The sequence below is a fragment of the Dictyostelium purpureum genome (genome assembly GCF_000190715.1).
Source record: "Dictyostelium purpureum unplaced genomic scaffold DICPUscaffold_238, whole genome shotgun sequence".
NCBI lineage: Eukaryota > Evosea > Eumycetozoa > Dictyosteliales > Dictyosteliaceae > Dictyostelium > Dictyostelium purpureum.
Window position 1 is genome coordinate 1 of NW_003519574.1, and position 18,521 is coordinate 18,521.

The 18,521-nt window shown below is 23.2% G+C and overlaps 6 protein-coding genes across 6 annotated transcripts; 5 read left to right on the top strand and 1 right to left on the bottom strand.

Annotated features, from left to right (window-relative positions):
• Positions 1-131: 131 nt before the first annotated feature.
• Positions 132-4,122, top strand: DICPUDRAFT_155266 (uncharacterized protein; the record flags this gene model as incomplete). The annotated part of the gene is made up of 6 exons (XM_003290681.1): positions 132-145; positions 939-1,160; positions 1,233-1,319; positions 1,387-1,797; positions 1,872-2,119; positions 2,204-4,122. The coding sequence occupies 6 exons, from the start codon at positions 132-134 to the stop codon at positions 4,120-4,122; spliced, it is 2,901 nt and encodes a 966-aa protein (XP_003290729.1).
• Positions 4,123-4,470: 348 nt separating this feature from the next.
• On the top strand, positions 4,471-8,311 carry DICPUDRAFT_155267 (uncharacterized protein; the record flags this gene model as incomplete). The annotated part of the gene is made up of 7 exons (XM_003290682.1): positions 4,471-4,676; positions 4,752-4,844; positions 4,916-5,137; positions 5,370-5,774; positions 5,845-6,011; positions 6,093-6,179; positions 6,264-8,311. The coding sequence occupies 7 exons, from the start codon at positions 4,471-4,473 to the stop codon at positions 8,309-8,311; spliced, it is 3,228 nt and encodes a 1,075-aa protein (XP_003290730.1).
• Positions 8,312-8,596: 285 nt separating this feature from the next.
• Positions 8,597-9,554, bottom strand: DICPUDRAFT_92537 (uncharacterized protein). The gene is made up of 2 exons (XM_003290687.1): positions 9,454-9,554; positions 8,597-9,367 (listed from the first exon to the last, which is right to left on the bottom strand). Exons 1-2 carry the CDS (start codon positions 9,524-9,526, stop codon positions 8,670-8,672), a joined length of 771 nt encoding a protein of 256 aa, XP_003290735.1. The 5' UTR covers positions 9,527-9,554; the 3' UTR covers positions 8,597-8,669.
• Positions 9,555-10,866: 1,312 nt separating this feature from the next.
• Positions 10,867-13,352, top strand: DICPUDRAFT_49381 (uncharacterized protein). The gene is made up of 3 exons (XM_003290683.1): positions 10,867-11,393; positions 11,466-11,642; positions 11,710-13,352. Exons 1-3 carry the CDS (start codon positions 11,146-11,148, stop codon positions 13,217-13,219), a joined length of 1,935 nt encoding a protein of 644 aa, XP_003290731.1. The 5' UTR covers positions 10,867-11,145; the 3' UTR covers positions 13,220-13,352.
• A 574-nt stretch (positions 13,353-13,926) lies between these two features.
• DICPUDRAFT_37885 (uncharacterized protein) lies at positions 13,927-14,274 on the top strand (the record flags this gene model as incomplete). Its single annotated transcript, XM_003290684.1, has 1 exon — positions 13,927-14,274. A coding segment is annotated over one exon (348 nt), but the record flags the coding sequence as incomplete, so codon positions are not given.
• Positions 14,275-16,077: 1,803 nt separating this feature from the next.
• Positions 16,078-18,351, top strand: DICPUDRAFT_95204 (uncharacterized protein). The gene is made up of 4 exons (XM_003290685.1): positions 16,078-16,672; positions 16,766-16,989; positions 17,085-17,512; positions 17,587-18,351. The coding sequence occupies exons 1-4, from the start codon at positions 16,408-16,410 to the stop codon at positions 18,326-18,328; spliced, it is 1,659 nt and encodes a 552-aa protein (XP_003290733.1). The 5' UTR covers positions 16,078-16,407; the 3' UTR covers positions 18,329-18,351.
• Positions 18,352-18,521: the final 170 nt, after the last annotated feature.

Below are 18,521 nucleotides of genomic sequence, written 5' to 3' on the forward strand. Positions count from 1 at the left end.
AAAAAAAAAAAAAAAAAAAAGAGGGGCGGCCAAAATTTTGTCACAATGAGAGCTCGATCGGGGGAAGTTGGGATATTTAAGCGGTCAGACTGGCAGGTATTGAGAAAATTTATTAAAAGAATCAGTAAAAAATGCAAATTTATCGGTAATCAAATTACTTTTTAAATTATATCCAACATATTTTAATTACAGTTCAGTTGATGAATTGGGCCAAAATAATAGACACTTTTTTTTAAAAAATATGATACTGTATAGATTTGTTGAAAATAATTTAACTAAACAATAAAAAAAGAGATATTTTGAATTCTCTGAAAAAAAAAAAATCCAATTTTAATTTTTTTTTTTAGGAATATTTTTTAAATTTTTTTTTTTTGTATACAATCATTTTTATTTTTCTTTTATTTTATTTTATTTTATTTTATTTTCTTTCAAATGTGTAATAATGACCCCTCAAAATAAAAAAATTAATAGTTTTATTTTTTTTATATTATTTATATATATTTTTCCTGTTGTAAAATCTAGTACTGATGAACTAGTTTGTTTAGGAAAATTATTAAATAAACTATTTCCAATACCCATTTCAGAAGTAACAACTTTATGTACAGGCGATCCTGGTTATGATTACCTAAATTATGGATTTTCAATAAAAACAACATGTATTGTCGATCTTAACTCTTTGTAAATATTTCAAATTCCAAAAAAAAATAATAAAAAAAAAATAAAAAAAATAAAAAATAAAAAAAATGACTCTAATTTTTTTTTACTTTTTTTTCACATTTTAATTATTAGGAAAATTGCGTCCCATGAAAAAAATAGCATTATAATAACCTATGATGATTTAAAATGTTTTGAAATAGGTTTATATGAAATGTTGGTAGATATAAAGACTCTTTATTAATAACATTATTATATACTAATTTATTATTATCTTAATATAGACATTTAAGTAATTTATATTTAGATATAGATGCTTTAGGTACCACTGATGACAAAAGAGTAGCTACTAAAATTTATTTGGATGATTGTACTTTTAAAGATCAAAGAATTTCATCAATCGGAAACTCAATACCAACAGCAACAGAACATTTGAGTATTGCAGTTACCGATACTTCAAATTTACTTTTTATTCCATTCTCTTCTTTAAAATATTTGAAAATATTGTAAGTAAACCCATATTTCTTTACACTAACCAGATAATACCCAAAAAGCATTGTATACTAACATTTTTAAAGTATTCTTGCATATAAAAATATTGAACAATATTTCCCAAAAATAGAAAATGACCTCTCAACTTCAGATGAAACAAATTTCTATAATGTGTATGTATTTTTATTAAATTTCAATTCTTTATTATTAAATTAGTATTAATATTTTTAATATTATTAGAATAATAGATTCAAATGAAATCCCATCATTTTTAAATATGAAAATACAAAATTTGGAATTATCATTAAAAATTTACAATACAATTCCATCTTTTGACAACTTAGATACCCTAGAAAGTGTCGATTCATTCAATTTTATTTTTAATGGTGAAATAGAATACCCTAATGCCTTAGGTTCACCAAATAATAAAATTAGAGTGTTAGATTTAAAAGGCTTATTTAGTCCACCTTCACAAGCTTTAACCCTTCCAAGTGATATTGAAGAGTTTACAATTTCCAACTCTCCATCATTTAATAACAAAGGTTTATTCCCATTTGCATCACTCTCAAATATTTTAACCAAGATTTCAATTGGAAATCTTGGTTTAACTAAATATCCGATGGATTTAATTCCCCCAACTGTTAAAACTATGTATGTGTAGGAATTTATTAAAATGATATATTTTGTAAAAATTTTAATTAATAATCAAATCTTTTTTATAATAGAATTTTATATCAAAATAACATAGGATCTCCATTACCAGATATAGAAAAGTTTTATAAACTTAGTTCATTTTCTTTAACCAATTCGAAAATGATTGGATCAATTCCAGAGAATTACTGTAAATTAGATTTTTTACTATTAGAAAATAACAACTTGGAAGGTGAATGGAATCAATGTTTTGCTTGCTATCAAGAACATTACAGTGATTCTTCTTTTAGTGGTAACCCAAAACTAATTAAAAATGATTGCAGTATGTATTATTATCAGTAATTTCAAAATTTTTTTTTAATTCTAAAAAAAAATAAACAAATACTAATAATTTTTAATATTACAGAACCAGGATCAATTGTACCATATATAACATATAATCAAGATAACTATATTTTAAGTTTAAGAGGAAAAAATCTTGGTATAGATACACCAGTTATTAAAGAAAATCTTTCAATAAAACTGGAAACTATTGTACCTCAGAGTCATTTTGAAGTTTTTTGGGACCCAAGGGTATATGGAGTTTTACCAAATATTATTAATGTTATGCTAGGCAATCATGAATTTATTTTGGCAACCTCGCCATTAGTACCAGAAATATTAAGTATAACGAAATCAGGAAATCAGTTTGTTTTTAAAGGAATACAGTTTTCATATGATTTAGATGATATCATAATTAAAATTTCTGGAGTAAAGTGCTCAAATACATACATAGATTTTAATACCCTCAATTGTCAATTTTCAGCAACGGATCAATTAAAAATAGGTCAAGATATTCCCTCGACTATCCAAAACATCAAACTAACAACCATATCTATGTTTACAGTAAATACAGCTCAAGATAAAACAACAATTATTAAAACCTGTAGTTCTTGTAATGAGGGCTCTGGCAATGGTTTATGCTCAAGTACAACTGGTAAATGTATATGTAGCCAATACTATACAGGAGAATCCTGTAATTTACCAAATCAATTTTTAACATCAGCTTCATCAGCATTGTCATCGGGCGGTTTAGTTAATTTATATGGTTGGTTTGGATCACCAAATGAAGGTTTGACAATTACAATTGGTTCTTTAAATTGTCAAATACATTATTATAATACAACTTTTGCAAATTGTACTATTGGTGCAGGATCAGGTACTAAATCAATAAAGATTATTCAAAACAATCAAGAATGGATTGGTGAAAATATGTTCCACTATACAGAAACAACATATAGATGTCCAAAAGACTGTTCTTTAAATGGAGTTGCAAATGGTGAATGCAATAGCTCTTCAGGTCAATGTAAATGTTTTATTGGTTGGGGTGGGTATGACTGTAATTCAAAATCGACAACTGGAGGTTCGACATCAACTAGTTCGGGATCATCTACACCAACACCAACAAAATCACCAGAAATTGAAATCCCTGAATCAAATACAACCATCAATAATGGTTCAAGTTCTATTAGCAATCAACAAACAACTTACGAAATATCAATTTTATCACTAATTGAATATGATGTCACTGATGCAATAGTTATTACACATAACCTAACTAACAAATGGATCAGCATAGGAGATACTGATAAGAACATTCATAAATTCAATCAAAATATTTCAGAAACATGCAGAATAACATATATTATTGAAGATATCAAAGAATCGAGAGATTATGAATTTGCAGGTTTACAATTAACTTTAGAAAAAGATTCAATTAAAATAACAGTAAACATTGAAAACTATCCATTTACAAGTGTATTAAATAAATTACAACTCAGATTAGAATCTATAGTAGGTGATAATGGTGCAAATATTGAAAATAATCAATGCAACAATAAAGAAACGTCTATCAATAAAGACTTATTAGATAATAATCAATTATTAAACTATATTACAATTTCAAAAAATGAAAAAGTATTATATGGTAGATTTATAAACAGAGTATTAAGTGATCACAGACAATCATTTATTACAACATCATTAATTTCAAATACCACAACAACATCAGCAAATAAAGAATCATTTATTATTGGATTAAATTTACCATTTTTCACAGAATCATTAAGCATCGATCCTGATTTTTCAGTACTAGTATCCCCATCGTTCAAGAAATGCAAATCAAATGATCGTGCAAAGTGGGTTTTACCTGTTGCCATTGTTGTACCTTGTGTTGCTGTTGCCACCATTATAATAATAAGTGCCATTATTTACAAAAAAAATCGTACCACAGTTTTATTGGTTAAAAATAAATTCAAACTAAGGGCATTACCAAAAAAAGAATAAAAGTGATCTTTATATGCCAAACAAAGCCTCAAGAAACTAATAAATAAAAACAAAATAATATTTTTTCATTCCAAAATTATTAATTATTATAATAACCATTTGATTTTTTATTAATATCCAAAGAAATTTATAAATAATTAAAATTCTATTCTTGTCGTATTTTTTTATTCTTGTCATATTTTTTATTTTTTTATTAAATTTCCAGGTTGGTGAGTCTGGTAACCGCCCACAAAATTTTAATTTTTTTATTTTTTATTTTTTAAAATATAATTTTTGTTTTTTTAATTATTTTCATTTTTTCTTTGCAAATTATGAATTTTCTCTTTTTTTTTTTATTTTTAACAAATAATGAAATTAAACATTTTTTTATTATTTATTTTTTTAGTTAATATTAGTTTTGTAAAATCATTACAGGATGAAGATTGCTTAAAAGCATTATTGGCCAAATTATTCAATATAAATGATGTTGAATTTTGTGGAAACCCAGTTATTACAAGGGACTATTATTATGAAAGTAAATGTTCAGATTCCAATACAAAAATTCTTGAAAAACTGTATGTTTTATTTCTATTTATTTTATAAAATTTTATATTAATTTATTTTTATTTTTTTATTTTTTTAAATTTTAGATCTATCAAAGGGAATGTACCCACTCCCAGTAATCCATCCCCTCCATCTTTAGTATATGGTGATTTAAGCTGCTTTGAAAATATTAATCAATTGTAACTATAATTATAATAATAAATAATCGAAGAAAATTTAAATATTAATTTTTTTTTTTTTTATAAAATAGAAATTTATCATTAATAGCAATAAAAAAAGATGCACTAGGTGCAGATGATCAAAAAAATGTTGCAAAACAAATTATTTTAACCTCGTGTATTTTTGATGATGGAATAATTGTATCTGAAGGCTCTATTTTGCCAAAAGGTCAATTCTATTTAGAAATTTTTATAGATTCATTCTCAAACTTTAAAGAATTACGTTTTAGATCTATTAAATACATAACTTCTTTGTAATTATCTTTAAAAATAATATTTAAGACAATATAAACAAATATTAATATATTTTCTTCACCATTTATTTAGGGAAATTAAAATTGTTGAAAATATAAAATTAAATAACTACCCAAAATATATAAATGATTTAGAAGGTTTAGAAACCAATTTTATTTATATGTAAGCATTTTCAACATAAAGTTATTTTTTTTAAATTAAAAATATATTTAATTAATATTTCATTTTTAGTAATTTGTATTCAAATGCTGTCCCAAAATTAACAGATCTAAAGATATTTAATTTCTATTTAAAGATTATTGGGGATTTATCCTCGGAGTCAATTGATAATTTAGGTACTTTAAATCAAGTTGAACTATTCACATTTTCAAATGATAAAGAAATTGAATTTCCCAAACAAATATTTTCACCAAATAATAAATTCAACCAACTATCTCTAGTACCTAAATTTAAACCTCCAACAGAATACATAACCTTACCAAAAACAATACTTGTATTTCTATTCATAGCAGAAAATCCAACATTCAATATCAATGGAAAACTTCCATTTATTTTCCCAGATAATATGGTTTATTTGTCTTTAAATAACTTAGGTCTTGTTGAATTTCCAATTTTACCAAAAGATATTAATACATTGTATGTATATAATAAATATATTAAAAAATATTTTATATTAATTTTTTTTTTTGTTTATTTTTAAAAAAAGAATAATTGTTGGTAATAATTTTGTTATAAATGGTCCAAAACCATTACCAGATCTTTCATCTTATAAAAGTCTGGCACAAGTTCAACTTACTAATACTGGTTTCAGTGGACCAATTCCTGAAAGCTATTGTTTGTTTGTAAACTATTTATCAAATAATAATTTAAATGGTAAGTTCACTGTATAAAATAATAATAAAAAATTAACTGTTTTTTATTAAACCAATTACTAATTTAATATTTTTAATAAAGGAAAACTTCCAATGTGCAAATCTTGTTATTTAAATCCATATTTTGATGACTATAGAAATAATCCTAATTTAGATTATGGAGTTTGTGGTATGTAGAAAATAAAACTATTATTATTATATTTTTATTTTTTTAAAAACATTATTATATTTACTAATTATTTTTATTAAAAAGACGAAAGTTCGATCATTCCTAATTTCGATATATCTTTTGAAAAAGAAATAACTATATATGGAGAAAATATCGGGTTGAGTTTACCCCAAATTTTCAATTATCCAATTGCATTTTCAACTATCAAAGGAAACTCAATGTTTAAAGGAAAATGGAATGATATGTGGGGCCAAATTCCAGATACTGTAGTAGTTTCTTTATCGCCAAGAAATTTTACATTTAATACAAAAAACTTATTACCATCATTAAATAATATTACAAAATCAAATCTCCAATTTATTTTTGAAGGTTCAAACTTTTCATATAACAAAAATGATTTTGAAATTAAAATTGCAAATGAAATTTGTTTAATTTCATCGATAACATTTAATAAAATCATTTGTAACTTCCCAAATCAAAAAGTATTACCTGTCAAAAATGATGTCCCAACAACTATTAAGAATACTAAATCTGGAGAATTCATTTCATTTACTATTAATACACTCGAAGATAAAACAACAGTTGCAAAAGAATGCCCAAATCAATGTATTGAGGGTATTTGTTCAATTAACACTGGTACATGCATATGCAATCCGGGCTATAGTGGTGAAACATGTAGTCCCATACCATGTAAATCAAACTGTGGTACTCAAGAAGGTAGAGGCGAATGTAATGGTAAAGTAGGTGTATGTGTTTGTAATCTAAAATGGAAAGGTGAGTCTTGTGAAATACCAAGTCAATTTTTAACATCAGCTTCATCAACATTGTCATCGGGCGGTTTAGTTAATTTATATGGTTGGTTTGGATCACCAAATGAAGGTTTGACAATTACAATTGGTTCTTTAAATTGTCAAATACATTATTATAATACAACTTTTGCAAATTGTACTATTGGTGCAGGATCAGGTACTAAATCAATAAAGATTATTCAAAACAATCAAGAATGGATTGGTGAAAATATGTTCCACTATACAGAAACAACATATAGATGTCCAAAAGACTGTTCTTTAAATGGAGTTGCAAATGGTGAATGCAATAGCTCTTCAGGTCAATGTAAATGTTTTATTGGTTGGGGTGGATATGACTGTAATTCAAAATCGACAACTGGAGGTTCGACATCAACTAGTTCGGGATCATCTACACCAACACCAACAAAATCACCAGAAATTGAAATCCCTGAATCAAATACAACCATCAATAATGGTTCAAGTTCTATTAGTAATCAACAAACAACTTACGAAATATCAATTTTATCACTAATTGAATATGATGTCACTGATACAATAGTTATTACACATAACCTAACTAACAAATGGATCAGCATAGGAGATACTGATAAGAATATTCATAAATTCAATCAAAATATTTCAGAAACATGCAGAATAACATATATTATTGAAGATATCAAAGAATCGAGAGATTATGAATTTGCAGGTTTACAATTAACTTTAGAAAAAGATTCAATTAAAATAACAGTAAACATCGACAACTATCCATTTACAAGTGCATTAAATAAATTACAACTCAGATTAGAATCTTTAGTAGGTGATAATGGTGCAAATTTCGAAAATAATCAATGCAACAATAAAGAAACGTCTATTGATAAAGACTTATTAGATAATAATCAATTATTAAACTATATTACAATTTCAAAAAATGAAAAAGTATTATATGGTAGATTTATAAACAGAGTATTAAGTGATCACAGACAATCATTTATTACAACATCATTAATTTCAAATACCACAACAACATCAGCAAATAAAGAATCATTTATTATTGGATTAAATTTACCATATTTCACAGAATCATTAAGCATCGATCCTGATTTTTCAGTACTAGTATCCCCATCGTTCAAGAAATGCAAATCAAATGATCGTGCTAAATGGGTTTTACCTGTTGCCATTGTTGTACCTTGTGTTGCAGTTTCTGCCATTATAATAACAAGTTCTATTTTATTCAAAAAAAACCGAACAACTCTATTACTAGCCAAAAACAAACTAGTGTCACAATTCAAAACACAAGAACTATATATGCCAAGAGAAGAGGAATTAAAATCAAATAATTTGTAAATAAAAATAAAATTGGGTCTTTATTTTTTTTTTTAAAAATTTTAATGACATACATATAATAAAGAACTCTGCAAAACTAAGGGGTGAATAGAAAATGTTATTTCCTAATTTATATTATTTAATTAATTTGAACTCCTATTTTAAATGATCAAACCAAATAAGTAGTTAAAAGAAATTATAGGAAAAATATTTAATACCAGAATCAATATCCCAACTTATAAAAAACAATCCTCCATAATATGCTGAATTTATTTAAATAAATAAAATAAATAAACAAATAATACTATTGTCATAAATTACAAATTCTTTATTTCTTTTTTTTTTTCTTTTTTTTTTTATGTTTATTTTTCTTTATTGTTTAAATATTAATTAATAAAATTATTTGAATAATAAAAATTAAAATTAAATACCTTGAAATATTATTTTTTAAAGAGTAGGAATTATTATTATTGTTATTGTTGTTTCCAAAATGAGGTTCTGAACCAATAAAATCTACTCTAAAAGTTAAACCTCTTTTACCGCCAATTATCATTTGAGCTGCTGAATTTAATTGAAATAGTTGTGGGTTTATCATTGTGCAATCTATGAAACCAAATGTTGCCTTCTTTACTTGACAAATTTCACCATCTGATGTTATTTTTATATCAGTTGCATTATATGTGAAAAAACGACCTTGAATATATAAATCTTTGCCACTTTTACGAATACTTTTAAATTCTGGTTTATGATTTTCATCAGTTGCTAAAAAGAAATCCTTATTATGAATCTCTAAAAAGAGTATATCTGGAAGTGGAACATTAGTTTCTAACCATTTGGATTTAAATTCTTTAGTTACATTATTATACACCCAATTTAATTTTGGTGTATTCGATGTAAAACTTTGATTCCCTAACCCAATACCATATAGTGTAAATTCTTTTAATGTTGAATCATATTTTAAATTTGGTATAATTAAAACATCTTCATTTTCTGTAATATTTATTTGCTCCTCACTCTTTGTATTATTATTTTTACTTTTGCTACTATTGCTGTTACTACTTGTATTATCTAAACTATCTAAAAATATAATTTTTAAAATAAATTAATATGATGGTTTTTAAAACCATAATAAAAATGATTTTTCATTTTTTTTTTTTTTTTACCCTGGGAATGTATAAATGATATATTTAAAGAAATTATTAAAACTGTTATTAAAAAAATATAAAAAACTTTCATTATATTATTTTGATTTATTGTTTTTTAGTATTAAGTTTGTTTTTTTTTTTTTGTTTAAATAAATTTTTTTTAAATATTATTTTTAAAAAAAAAAATATTAAAATTATTTTATTTTTATTATAATGTTTAATTTAATATTACAATTAAAAAAATAATAAAATAATAATAGTATTAATTTTTTACTTAAGTTCTATCCTTGTTTTTTTTTTTTTATTTTATGATTTAAAAATTATTATTTATTATTATTTTTTTTTGGTTAATTCTCTTAATTGTTATTATGTTGTTAATTTAACAAATATAAGTTTTTTTTTTTTTTTTTTTGGCGAGAGTGTTGTGTGTGTTTAATAAATAATATTTAAATTGTTCTTCAAAAAGATTTATTATTATTATTATTATGTATAAAACATTTATATCTATTTACTTTATATATACATGTTTTATCCACACCAATATCCCCCATCAAATTCCTAAAAAAATAAATTATTATTATTATTATTTTTATTATTTTTTTTTTTAAAAGTGGTGTGTTACTTAAATTTATCAAAATTGCAAATAATACATCACATAAAAATATTTATTTAAAATATAAAAATAAATTAGATTATTAACATCACAATCATTCAATCGAAATTAAAAAAAAAATAAAAAAATAAAAATAAACAAATAATATTTATTAACCTTTTATATACAGAATTTATTTTTTACAAAATTTTAATATATTTTATGGCAATCATTCACTAATATTAACACATCATAACCACTATTATCATATAATTTTTCCATTAAAAAAAAATCATTTTATTTTTATAATCAATAATATTTAAAATAGCTTTTATATCTTTATTTTTTTGATTTCACTAAAATAATAATAACAATAATAGTAATAAATCTTATATATGCATATAAAAGTTTAACGAATAATTATGCCCAGTGAAAAAAAAGATTTTTTTTTTTTTTTTGGATTGTGTAAAAAGACAAAAATAATTTTTTTTTTTTTATATATTTTAGACAAAAGTTATTTACATAAAATAAGAATCAAAATTGTTTTAAATAAAAGTGATCATCATGATTTTAAAATGTGTTACATATTTACCTAAATATCTAAGAGGGGTTACAAAAATAATAATATCTTTCAAAATGTGTGATAACATACAATGATAAACATAAACCTTATATAGAGATGTTTCACATAAAAAAAATAAAATTTTCCCCAAAAAAAATTAAAAAAAAATTTAAAAAAAAAAAAAAAAATAAAAAAAAATAATTTTTTTTATATTAAAAATTTAAAAAAAAAAAAAAAAAAAAATAAACACAATCTCTGTTAAAAAAAAAAAAACCCCCACACATTAATACTTTTCAAATTATACAAAACCCCTATATATATATATTTATTTGTTTATTTGTTTTATATTTTTTATTTTGATTTGTGTTTATTTTAAAAATAATAATATACTTTAGTTAATCAATAATCACAAGATTTAAACAAAAAATATATAGATCATAAAGATAGAGATTGATTTTATCGACAATAGTAATAACAATAATAGATAAAATAATAACTTTTGTTTATTTAAAAGAAATTTTATAAAAAAAAACAAAAAAAAAAAACAAAAAAAAAAATGATAATTGTGAAATTTTTATCAATAATATTTATATTATTAAATATATTTATTTTTGAAAATGTACAATCACAAACTATTACAAATTTTGTTAGTAACCCAGATATATCACAACTACAATATGATCAATCCTATTTAAGAGTTATATCAAATGTTCCACAAGAAATTAGTCCAAATACCACCCTTCATTTTGAATATGTTTATGATGCTTGTGTATCATGTAGCTATCAACTATTGGTCGAATTAAAGTATATACATAAACTATAAATAATTATAGACTCTTTATAAAATACTAATACTAATACTAATTTTATATATAGCTCCACAAATACAAATTATTTTATTATGCCAAGTACATTTGGTTATAAATTTAATGTATCCATTCTAAACAATGGAGTTAATACAAGATTTATGTATTTATCTTTTTATCAAAAATTTAATGAATATGGCGTTTATGATTTAAGTGTTAATATTTCATCAGTAAATAAAACAACAAAGTACGTATACCTTATAACATTTCAATAACAATATTTAATACCATATATTAACCATTCTTTTTAGGAGATTATTTCATTCCGTAAATATTTTATCAAAAGAATATAACCCAAACATACCAATTGCAGTAATGTTTTCAATATTAACCGCTATGGCAATAGTTTGGCCAATGATATTATACCTCTATAAGAGATCAAAGAGAGATTCTTTAGAATATCAATTAATATCAAGTGTGGAAAGAGAAAATAATAAGAAAAAGGATAGATTAAAATCATTGGATGTTTTTAGAGGGTTTTCAATTACAATTATGATTTTTGTAAACTATGGCGGCGGTGGATATTGGTTTTTCAATCATAGCTATTGGAATGGTTTAACTGTTGCTGATTTGGTATTCCCATGGTTCGTTTTTATTATGGGCATTGCAATGCCATTATCTTTTAATGCTATGGAAAGACGTGGAACCACCAAACTAGTTATCGTTCAAAAGCTAGTTCGTAGATCAGCTATACTGTTTGCCTTAGGTTTGTTTATCAATAATGGTGTCAATTTACAACATTGGAGAATTTTAGGTGTTTTACAACGTTTTGCAATTTCTTATTTAATTGTTGGTCTTATAATGCTTTTTGTACCACTCTGGAGATTTAGACCATCACCATCAGATATAAATTTAAATATAGATCAACAACAGCATGTCATTGCACCACTAGATTTCAATATTGACCCAGCCCAACAACAATCAATAAATAACAATAATAATAATAATAATAATAACAATAGTAGTGATAAAATATATAGCGGTAAAAACAATAGTTTTATTAATAATTATTTAGCTGATTTGGCACCATATTGGATACAATGGCTTGTTGCATTGCTATTGCTTGCTGGTTGGTTTTTATTAATGTTTTTAGTTCCAGTACCAGGATGTCCAAAAGGCTATTTAGGTCCAGGTGGAATTGGTGATAATTCATTATACCCAAATTGTACTGGTGGAGCTGCTCGTTTAATCGATATGAAGATCTTTACAAACAACCACATATTCCAATCTCCAACATGTCAAGATATCTATAAAACATCATCATATGATCCAGAGGGTACAGTTGGCTACTTAACTTCAATTTTCATATGCTTCATTGGTGTTCAAGCTGGAAGAATTATTTTAATTTACAAATCAAATAGATCACGTTTAATTCGTTGGATGGTTTGGTCTGCTGTCTGCTGTGGTATAGCAGCTGGCCTCTGCGGTCTTTCCCAAAATGATGGTGTTATCCCTATAAATAAAAATCTATGGTCTCCATCATTTGTCTTCTTAATGGCTGGTTTTGGTTTCTTTGTGCTCACAATCATGTTTATAGTCATAGATATTAAAAAAATTTGGAACGGTTCCCCATTCATCTATGTAGGTATGAACCCTATTACAATTTACTGTGGCCATGAAATTTTAGGTGGTTATTTCCCATTCTCTTTCAGCGTCGAATATCAAACCCACTCTCTATATTTACTTTCAAATTGTATTGGTGTAGGTTGTTGGCTATTAATTGCTTATCTAATGTTTTTAAATAAAGTATTTATTAATATTTAATAAATATACAAAATAAATAAATAAAAAATTAATAAATTTATGAATATAAAAATATAATTCCAAATGTTGATGCCCTATTCCAAAATATATTTTTATACTAAAAAATTGATGGAATTTTGGACAATGAATAAATATCTGATTGATTGTCGTTGATTATTAAAAAAAAAAAAAAATATCTTTTACGAGAATTTTTGAATTAAATTTTATTTTTTTTTTTTTTTTCTAAATTTTAAATATTTTTTTCTAAAATTTAAAAAAAATATTTTTTTTATTTTTTTTTTTTTATTTCTTTTTAATATTTATCAAAATACCCCCAAAAAAAAGATAAATCCTTTATTATTATAATGATAACTCAAAATAATAATGAAAATATAACTAGCAACAATAACTTTAATATTTTTATAACTTTACAATCATTAATATCATCAAATGATTTAATTAATACAGCATGGGAAAAAGATTATATTAATATAAATACACAAATAAATGAAATTAATAATCAAATTATAAACAATAGTGATAATAACAATAAAAACAATACCTGTAACATTAATAGCAATAATAACAATAACAATAATAATATAGATAATTACTTTGCTTATGAAAATTCAATAGAATTTATAATATCTTTTATATTACAAAAACTTATAATTTTTGGTGATACCGTAGAATTTACTGCTGTTGGTGTATTTTATAATCCTCAAGGTATGAAACCATCCATTTCAATCAGTGACTATGTAAAGAGATTAGTTCAGTATTTAGGGTGCAGCAAATCATGCTTCATAATTGCATTAATTTATTTAGACCGTATTGTAAAAGAAAAACAAGTTCACATCAATTCGTACAACATTCATAGACTTTATTTCTCAAGTATACTTGTATCAATTAAATTTTATGATGATTATTTTTATCCATTAGAAATCTATTCAAGAGTTGGTGGTGTCTCAATTCAAGAAACAAATAAAATGGAAAGAGGTTTATTGGAACTATTAAATTTTAATGTTAATATTTCTTTAGGTGAATACAACGAATATCTCTACTATTTAGATAAGAAGGGCTATATAAAGCAGGAAATTGATAATCAACAATCCGATGTAGAAGATGAAGACGAGGATTATGATGAAGAAAATGAAGATGATACCGAAGAAGAAGGGTATCTAAGTGAAAACTATAATGAAAATCATTATGAAGTCAATGATTTTATTCACAATAATGGCTTTAACTCTATGTCACCTTCATTATCTCTAGATTCCTCCTCACCCCAACTATTTAATAATAATAATAATAATAATAATAATAATAATAATAATAATAATAATAATACCCAAATCAATCGTAGTAATAGTAGCGGAATTCACCATATTGAAAAACCACATAAAAAGTCAAATGCAATTCATAACTCTGATTCCCTGTTAATAGTAAATAAAAACCATCAAAATAGCAATGATCAAACATCATCCTCCTGTAATATTAGTAGCCATAACCATAACAAACCATCAAATAAAAGTAGTAACAGCCTATCAAGTTCTAAAGCAATCACCATTGAAACCAAATTTAAAAATAGTTATATTTCATTAAGTCAATCATTAGATAGTAAGGATATATTTTTCAAATCAAAGAAATTTCCAACACAACTATCAATTTCACCAAATCTAAAATCAAAATTTCAGGGATCACGTATTAATAACGGTAGACCGCTAAGTGATCACTTATCATCATCAATTATTATAAAGCAACATCAACAACAACAAGAAACTGATAATAAATAAATTTTAATATTATTAATATATTATTTTAAATATTAAAATATTTTTTTAAGGTCAAAACACAACTTTTTAAGCCCCATTTAATTTTTAAATAGTATCTTTTTAAAAAATTCTATTTTTGTCAGAACATCAAATATGTATTTTATATTATTGATCGATCTATAAAAAAAAAAAGTTTTATTTTTAAATTAAACTATGAATTTAAAAACAAAATAAAACTAAAACCCAACCAATTTTTTTTTTTATGCGAGATACTAATTTAAAATTTAGACTTTTCTTTTAAAAATATTAATAGATGCTTTTTTTCTTTTTGTTTGTTTGTTCTTTGCAAAATATTTTTAAAAATTAAATATCTTTTAAAAAAAAAATAATCGTTGAATTAGAAATTATGTGAAAGTATTGAAAAAAAAAATTTGCAAATTTTTTTTGCGATTTTTTTAAAAAAGTCGTGGTATTAAAAAATATTAATAATCATAAAAATAACTATGGTATTAATAATATTTATTATGTGTAAATATTTTTTATTTTAATTTATTAATTCAAAATAATTTTTATTTTTTATATAGTTTTAATTTTTCAAATTTTAATAGTTTTATATTTTTTTTATTTTTTTTATTTTTTTTATTTTTTTTATTTTTTTTTTTTTTATTCATATACATTGCACCTGAACATTCTCTTAAAAAAAAAATAATAAATGAATAAATGAATAAATAAATAAATTTAAAAAAAAAATTGGTTAAAAGAATTATTTTTGTTCAAGAAATAATTATGAGTTTATGAAAAGAAAACTCTCAATTCAATCGTGTTCCTTTGGTTTTTATTGATAATACACAAAAAAAATATTTTTATAATAATAAATTTTTTAATCAAAATCATTTATTTTTAATTTTTTTAAATTTTTTATTTTCATATGTTCCAGAAAATAGGAACTAAAACTTTTTTTTGAAATAATTTTTTTTTTTTTTCTTTGATATTTTTTATAAATAGAAGCAAAAAAAAAAACTTTAAAATAATTTTTTTTTTTTTTAAAAGTTTTTTTTTTATTTTTTTCATTATTTATTAATTTATTTTTTATTTTTTTTTATTTATATCCCAAAGAAAAAAAAAATCAAAACTTTTTTTTTTTTTATAAGCTTGTCAAAATATAAAAATAAAAATATAAAAATAAAATATAAAATCAAACACACACAGGCCACCACACTTATCTCACAAATTTGTATATACGTTTTTAATATTTTTTTTTTTTTTTCATTTTTTTTTATTAAATTATTTATATTCCAAAGATTATTTAATATTATTTACTATACACATTAATTTTTATAATAACTAAAATAAAAAAATTTCATATTGTATATATATTTCACAACATTAGCACTAATAATATCATAAATAAATAAAAAATAAAATAAAATAAAATAAAAAATGGAAAAAGAAATCTTAAATTTCCTAAATGAAGGTATCCAATCGAAGGATAATATTTTTATTTTATCAAATGTAAATAAAACCAGTAAATTAGAAGAGATGGTTTCAGGCCAACTCTTAAGAAAATGTTCAAAATGGTCAGTTTCGGATTTTAAAAAAGGAGTAGAACAATTTATTTCAGAGAAATCATTAAATGCAAATCAAATTATTAGTACAGTCAATTCTGTTACTATTTTTATGATTTCAAAGAAATTACAAATTAATGGTAATATTAATATATAGATTTATATATATAAATTTATATATCATTATATCTTTTTAGCTATTAATTATTAATACAAATTATTTTTTTATATAGAAATGGAGGAATGGACTAAAAATAAAAATTATGTATTAAGAGCATTTTCAACATGTTTCTTTATTAAATACTATTTCGAAAGTGAACAAAAATTCACAGACCTTTATGAAACTTTGGTCACATTAGAAACTTTTGACCTTGTTAAATTTTATTCAATCCAAACCATTTCATCATTAGATATTATTGGTAATTATAAAAATGAAATCTTCGAAATTTTAGTTAATGTTTGTATCATTGTATTTTATTATAGATTACGTATAGACCCTATATTAATAAGTTTATTTTATTTTATATTTTATATTTTTATAATTTTTTATAGTATTTAGATTTATATAAGGATCTCGATAACGGTGATGGAGAAATTGCAATTAAAACAATTAAAGTATTTTTATCAAGAGTTGGTTTAATTATTGGTCAAGATGAAAAAGGATTTATTGATCAAGCACATGATAAAACACCATTTGACCTTTTAATGAAGGTATCATCAGTAGATATGATTTCAAAGACCACCCAAAACATGGCTTGTATCATTTCTTTATCTTTAAGTATTTTCAATGGTAACCAATCATTATGCGACGAAAGAAAACAATTATTATCAAATCATTTAGTCAAGAATCTCACATACTATTTACCAGTACTTTGCCAAAGAGGTTTAACAGAAAAAGGTTGTTACTTTATGTCAATTTGCCGTTTCTTAACTGAAGCTGACCAAACCGAATATTATAAACAAAATATTGAAGTCATAAGGTAAGTTATAGTTTAGTTTATTTCATTTAAATAAACCTTTGATATTTATTAATAATCAATTATAAAATATTTAGAAAAATGGCAAAAGAATCATACGATAGAAATAAATTTGACTTTTTATTCCGTGAAAATAAAGTTTTAAGTTTATATCTTCAAGATTTTAGTGATGATGTCATCGAGTTTTTAAATCATTATATTCAATCGTGCGATAAAGAAGAGGTTTCAACCGATTTCCTCAAATTATTCCACTCTGTTTTAAGAAATGGCTCATCAAATGAATGGGTCAATAAGTATTACCCAGTTTTATTAGAATACATAAATTTATTCGAACCAAACGAAGATTTCTTTACACTCGATGAAACTCCAGAGCTCTTTTATATCTACACCTCTATTGATAAAGAAGAACGTTCAAGAGTTACCAGACTATTGGATATACACGAAACAGCTATTTCAAATGAAATCCTTGTTTGTTTAGACAGTGGCGACCTCGACGATATCTTAGAACCAATGGAATACTATTTACAATTAATGCAAGAATGCCCAGAAGAATGTAAAACAATCTACATGAACACTATTATGAACCATCTCTCATCTTACTATGTTATCCTTTTCGAAGATTTTGAAGGTGGCGAAGGCGGTTTCTACAACGAATATAAAGATGAAGATAAAGAAACTATCGATAAATTATTTGACAATTTCCTCAAATTAAAATCCCAAACATGCACAACAAAAGAATCCAAGCGCCAATTCTTTAAAGACTTTGTAACCCAAGAGTCTAAATACTGCCCTTTATTTAAATTGTACTTTGAACTTTAATTTATTTATAAATAAAATAAAATAAAAAAAAAAAAAAAAATTAGTTTTTAGAAAACTTGTTTTGTTAATAATAATAAGGTTGCATTGTAATAAAATTAAATAAATAAAATAAAATTGTAGTTTTAGTTTTTATAAAGAAAATATTTTATTTCTTTTTTATAAATAAATCATGATTTTTGTTTAAATGTACAAT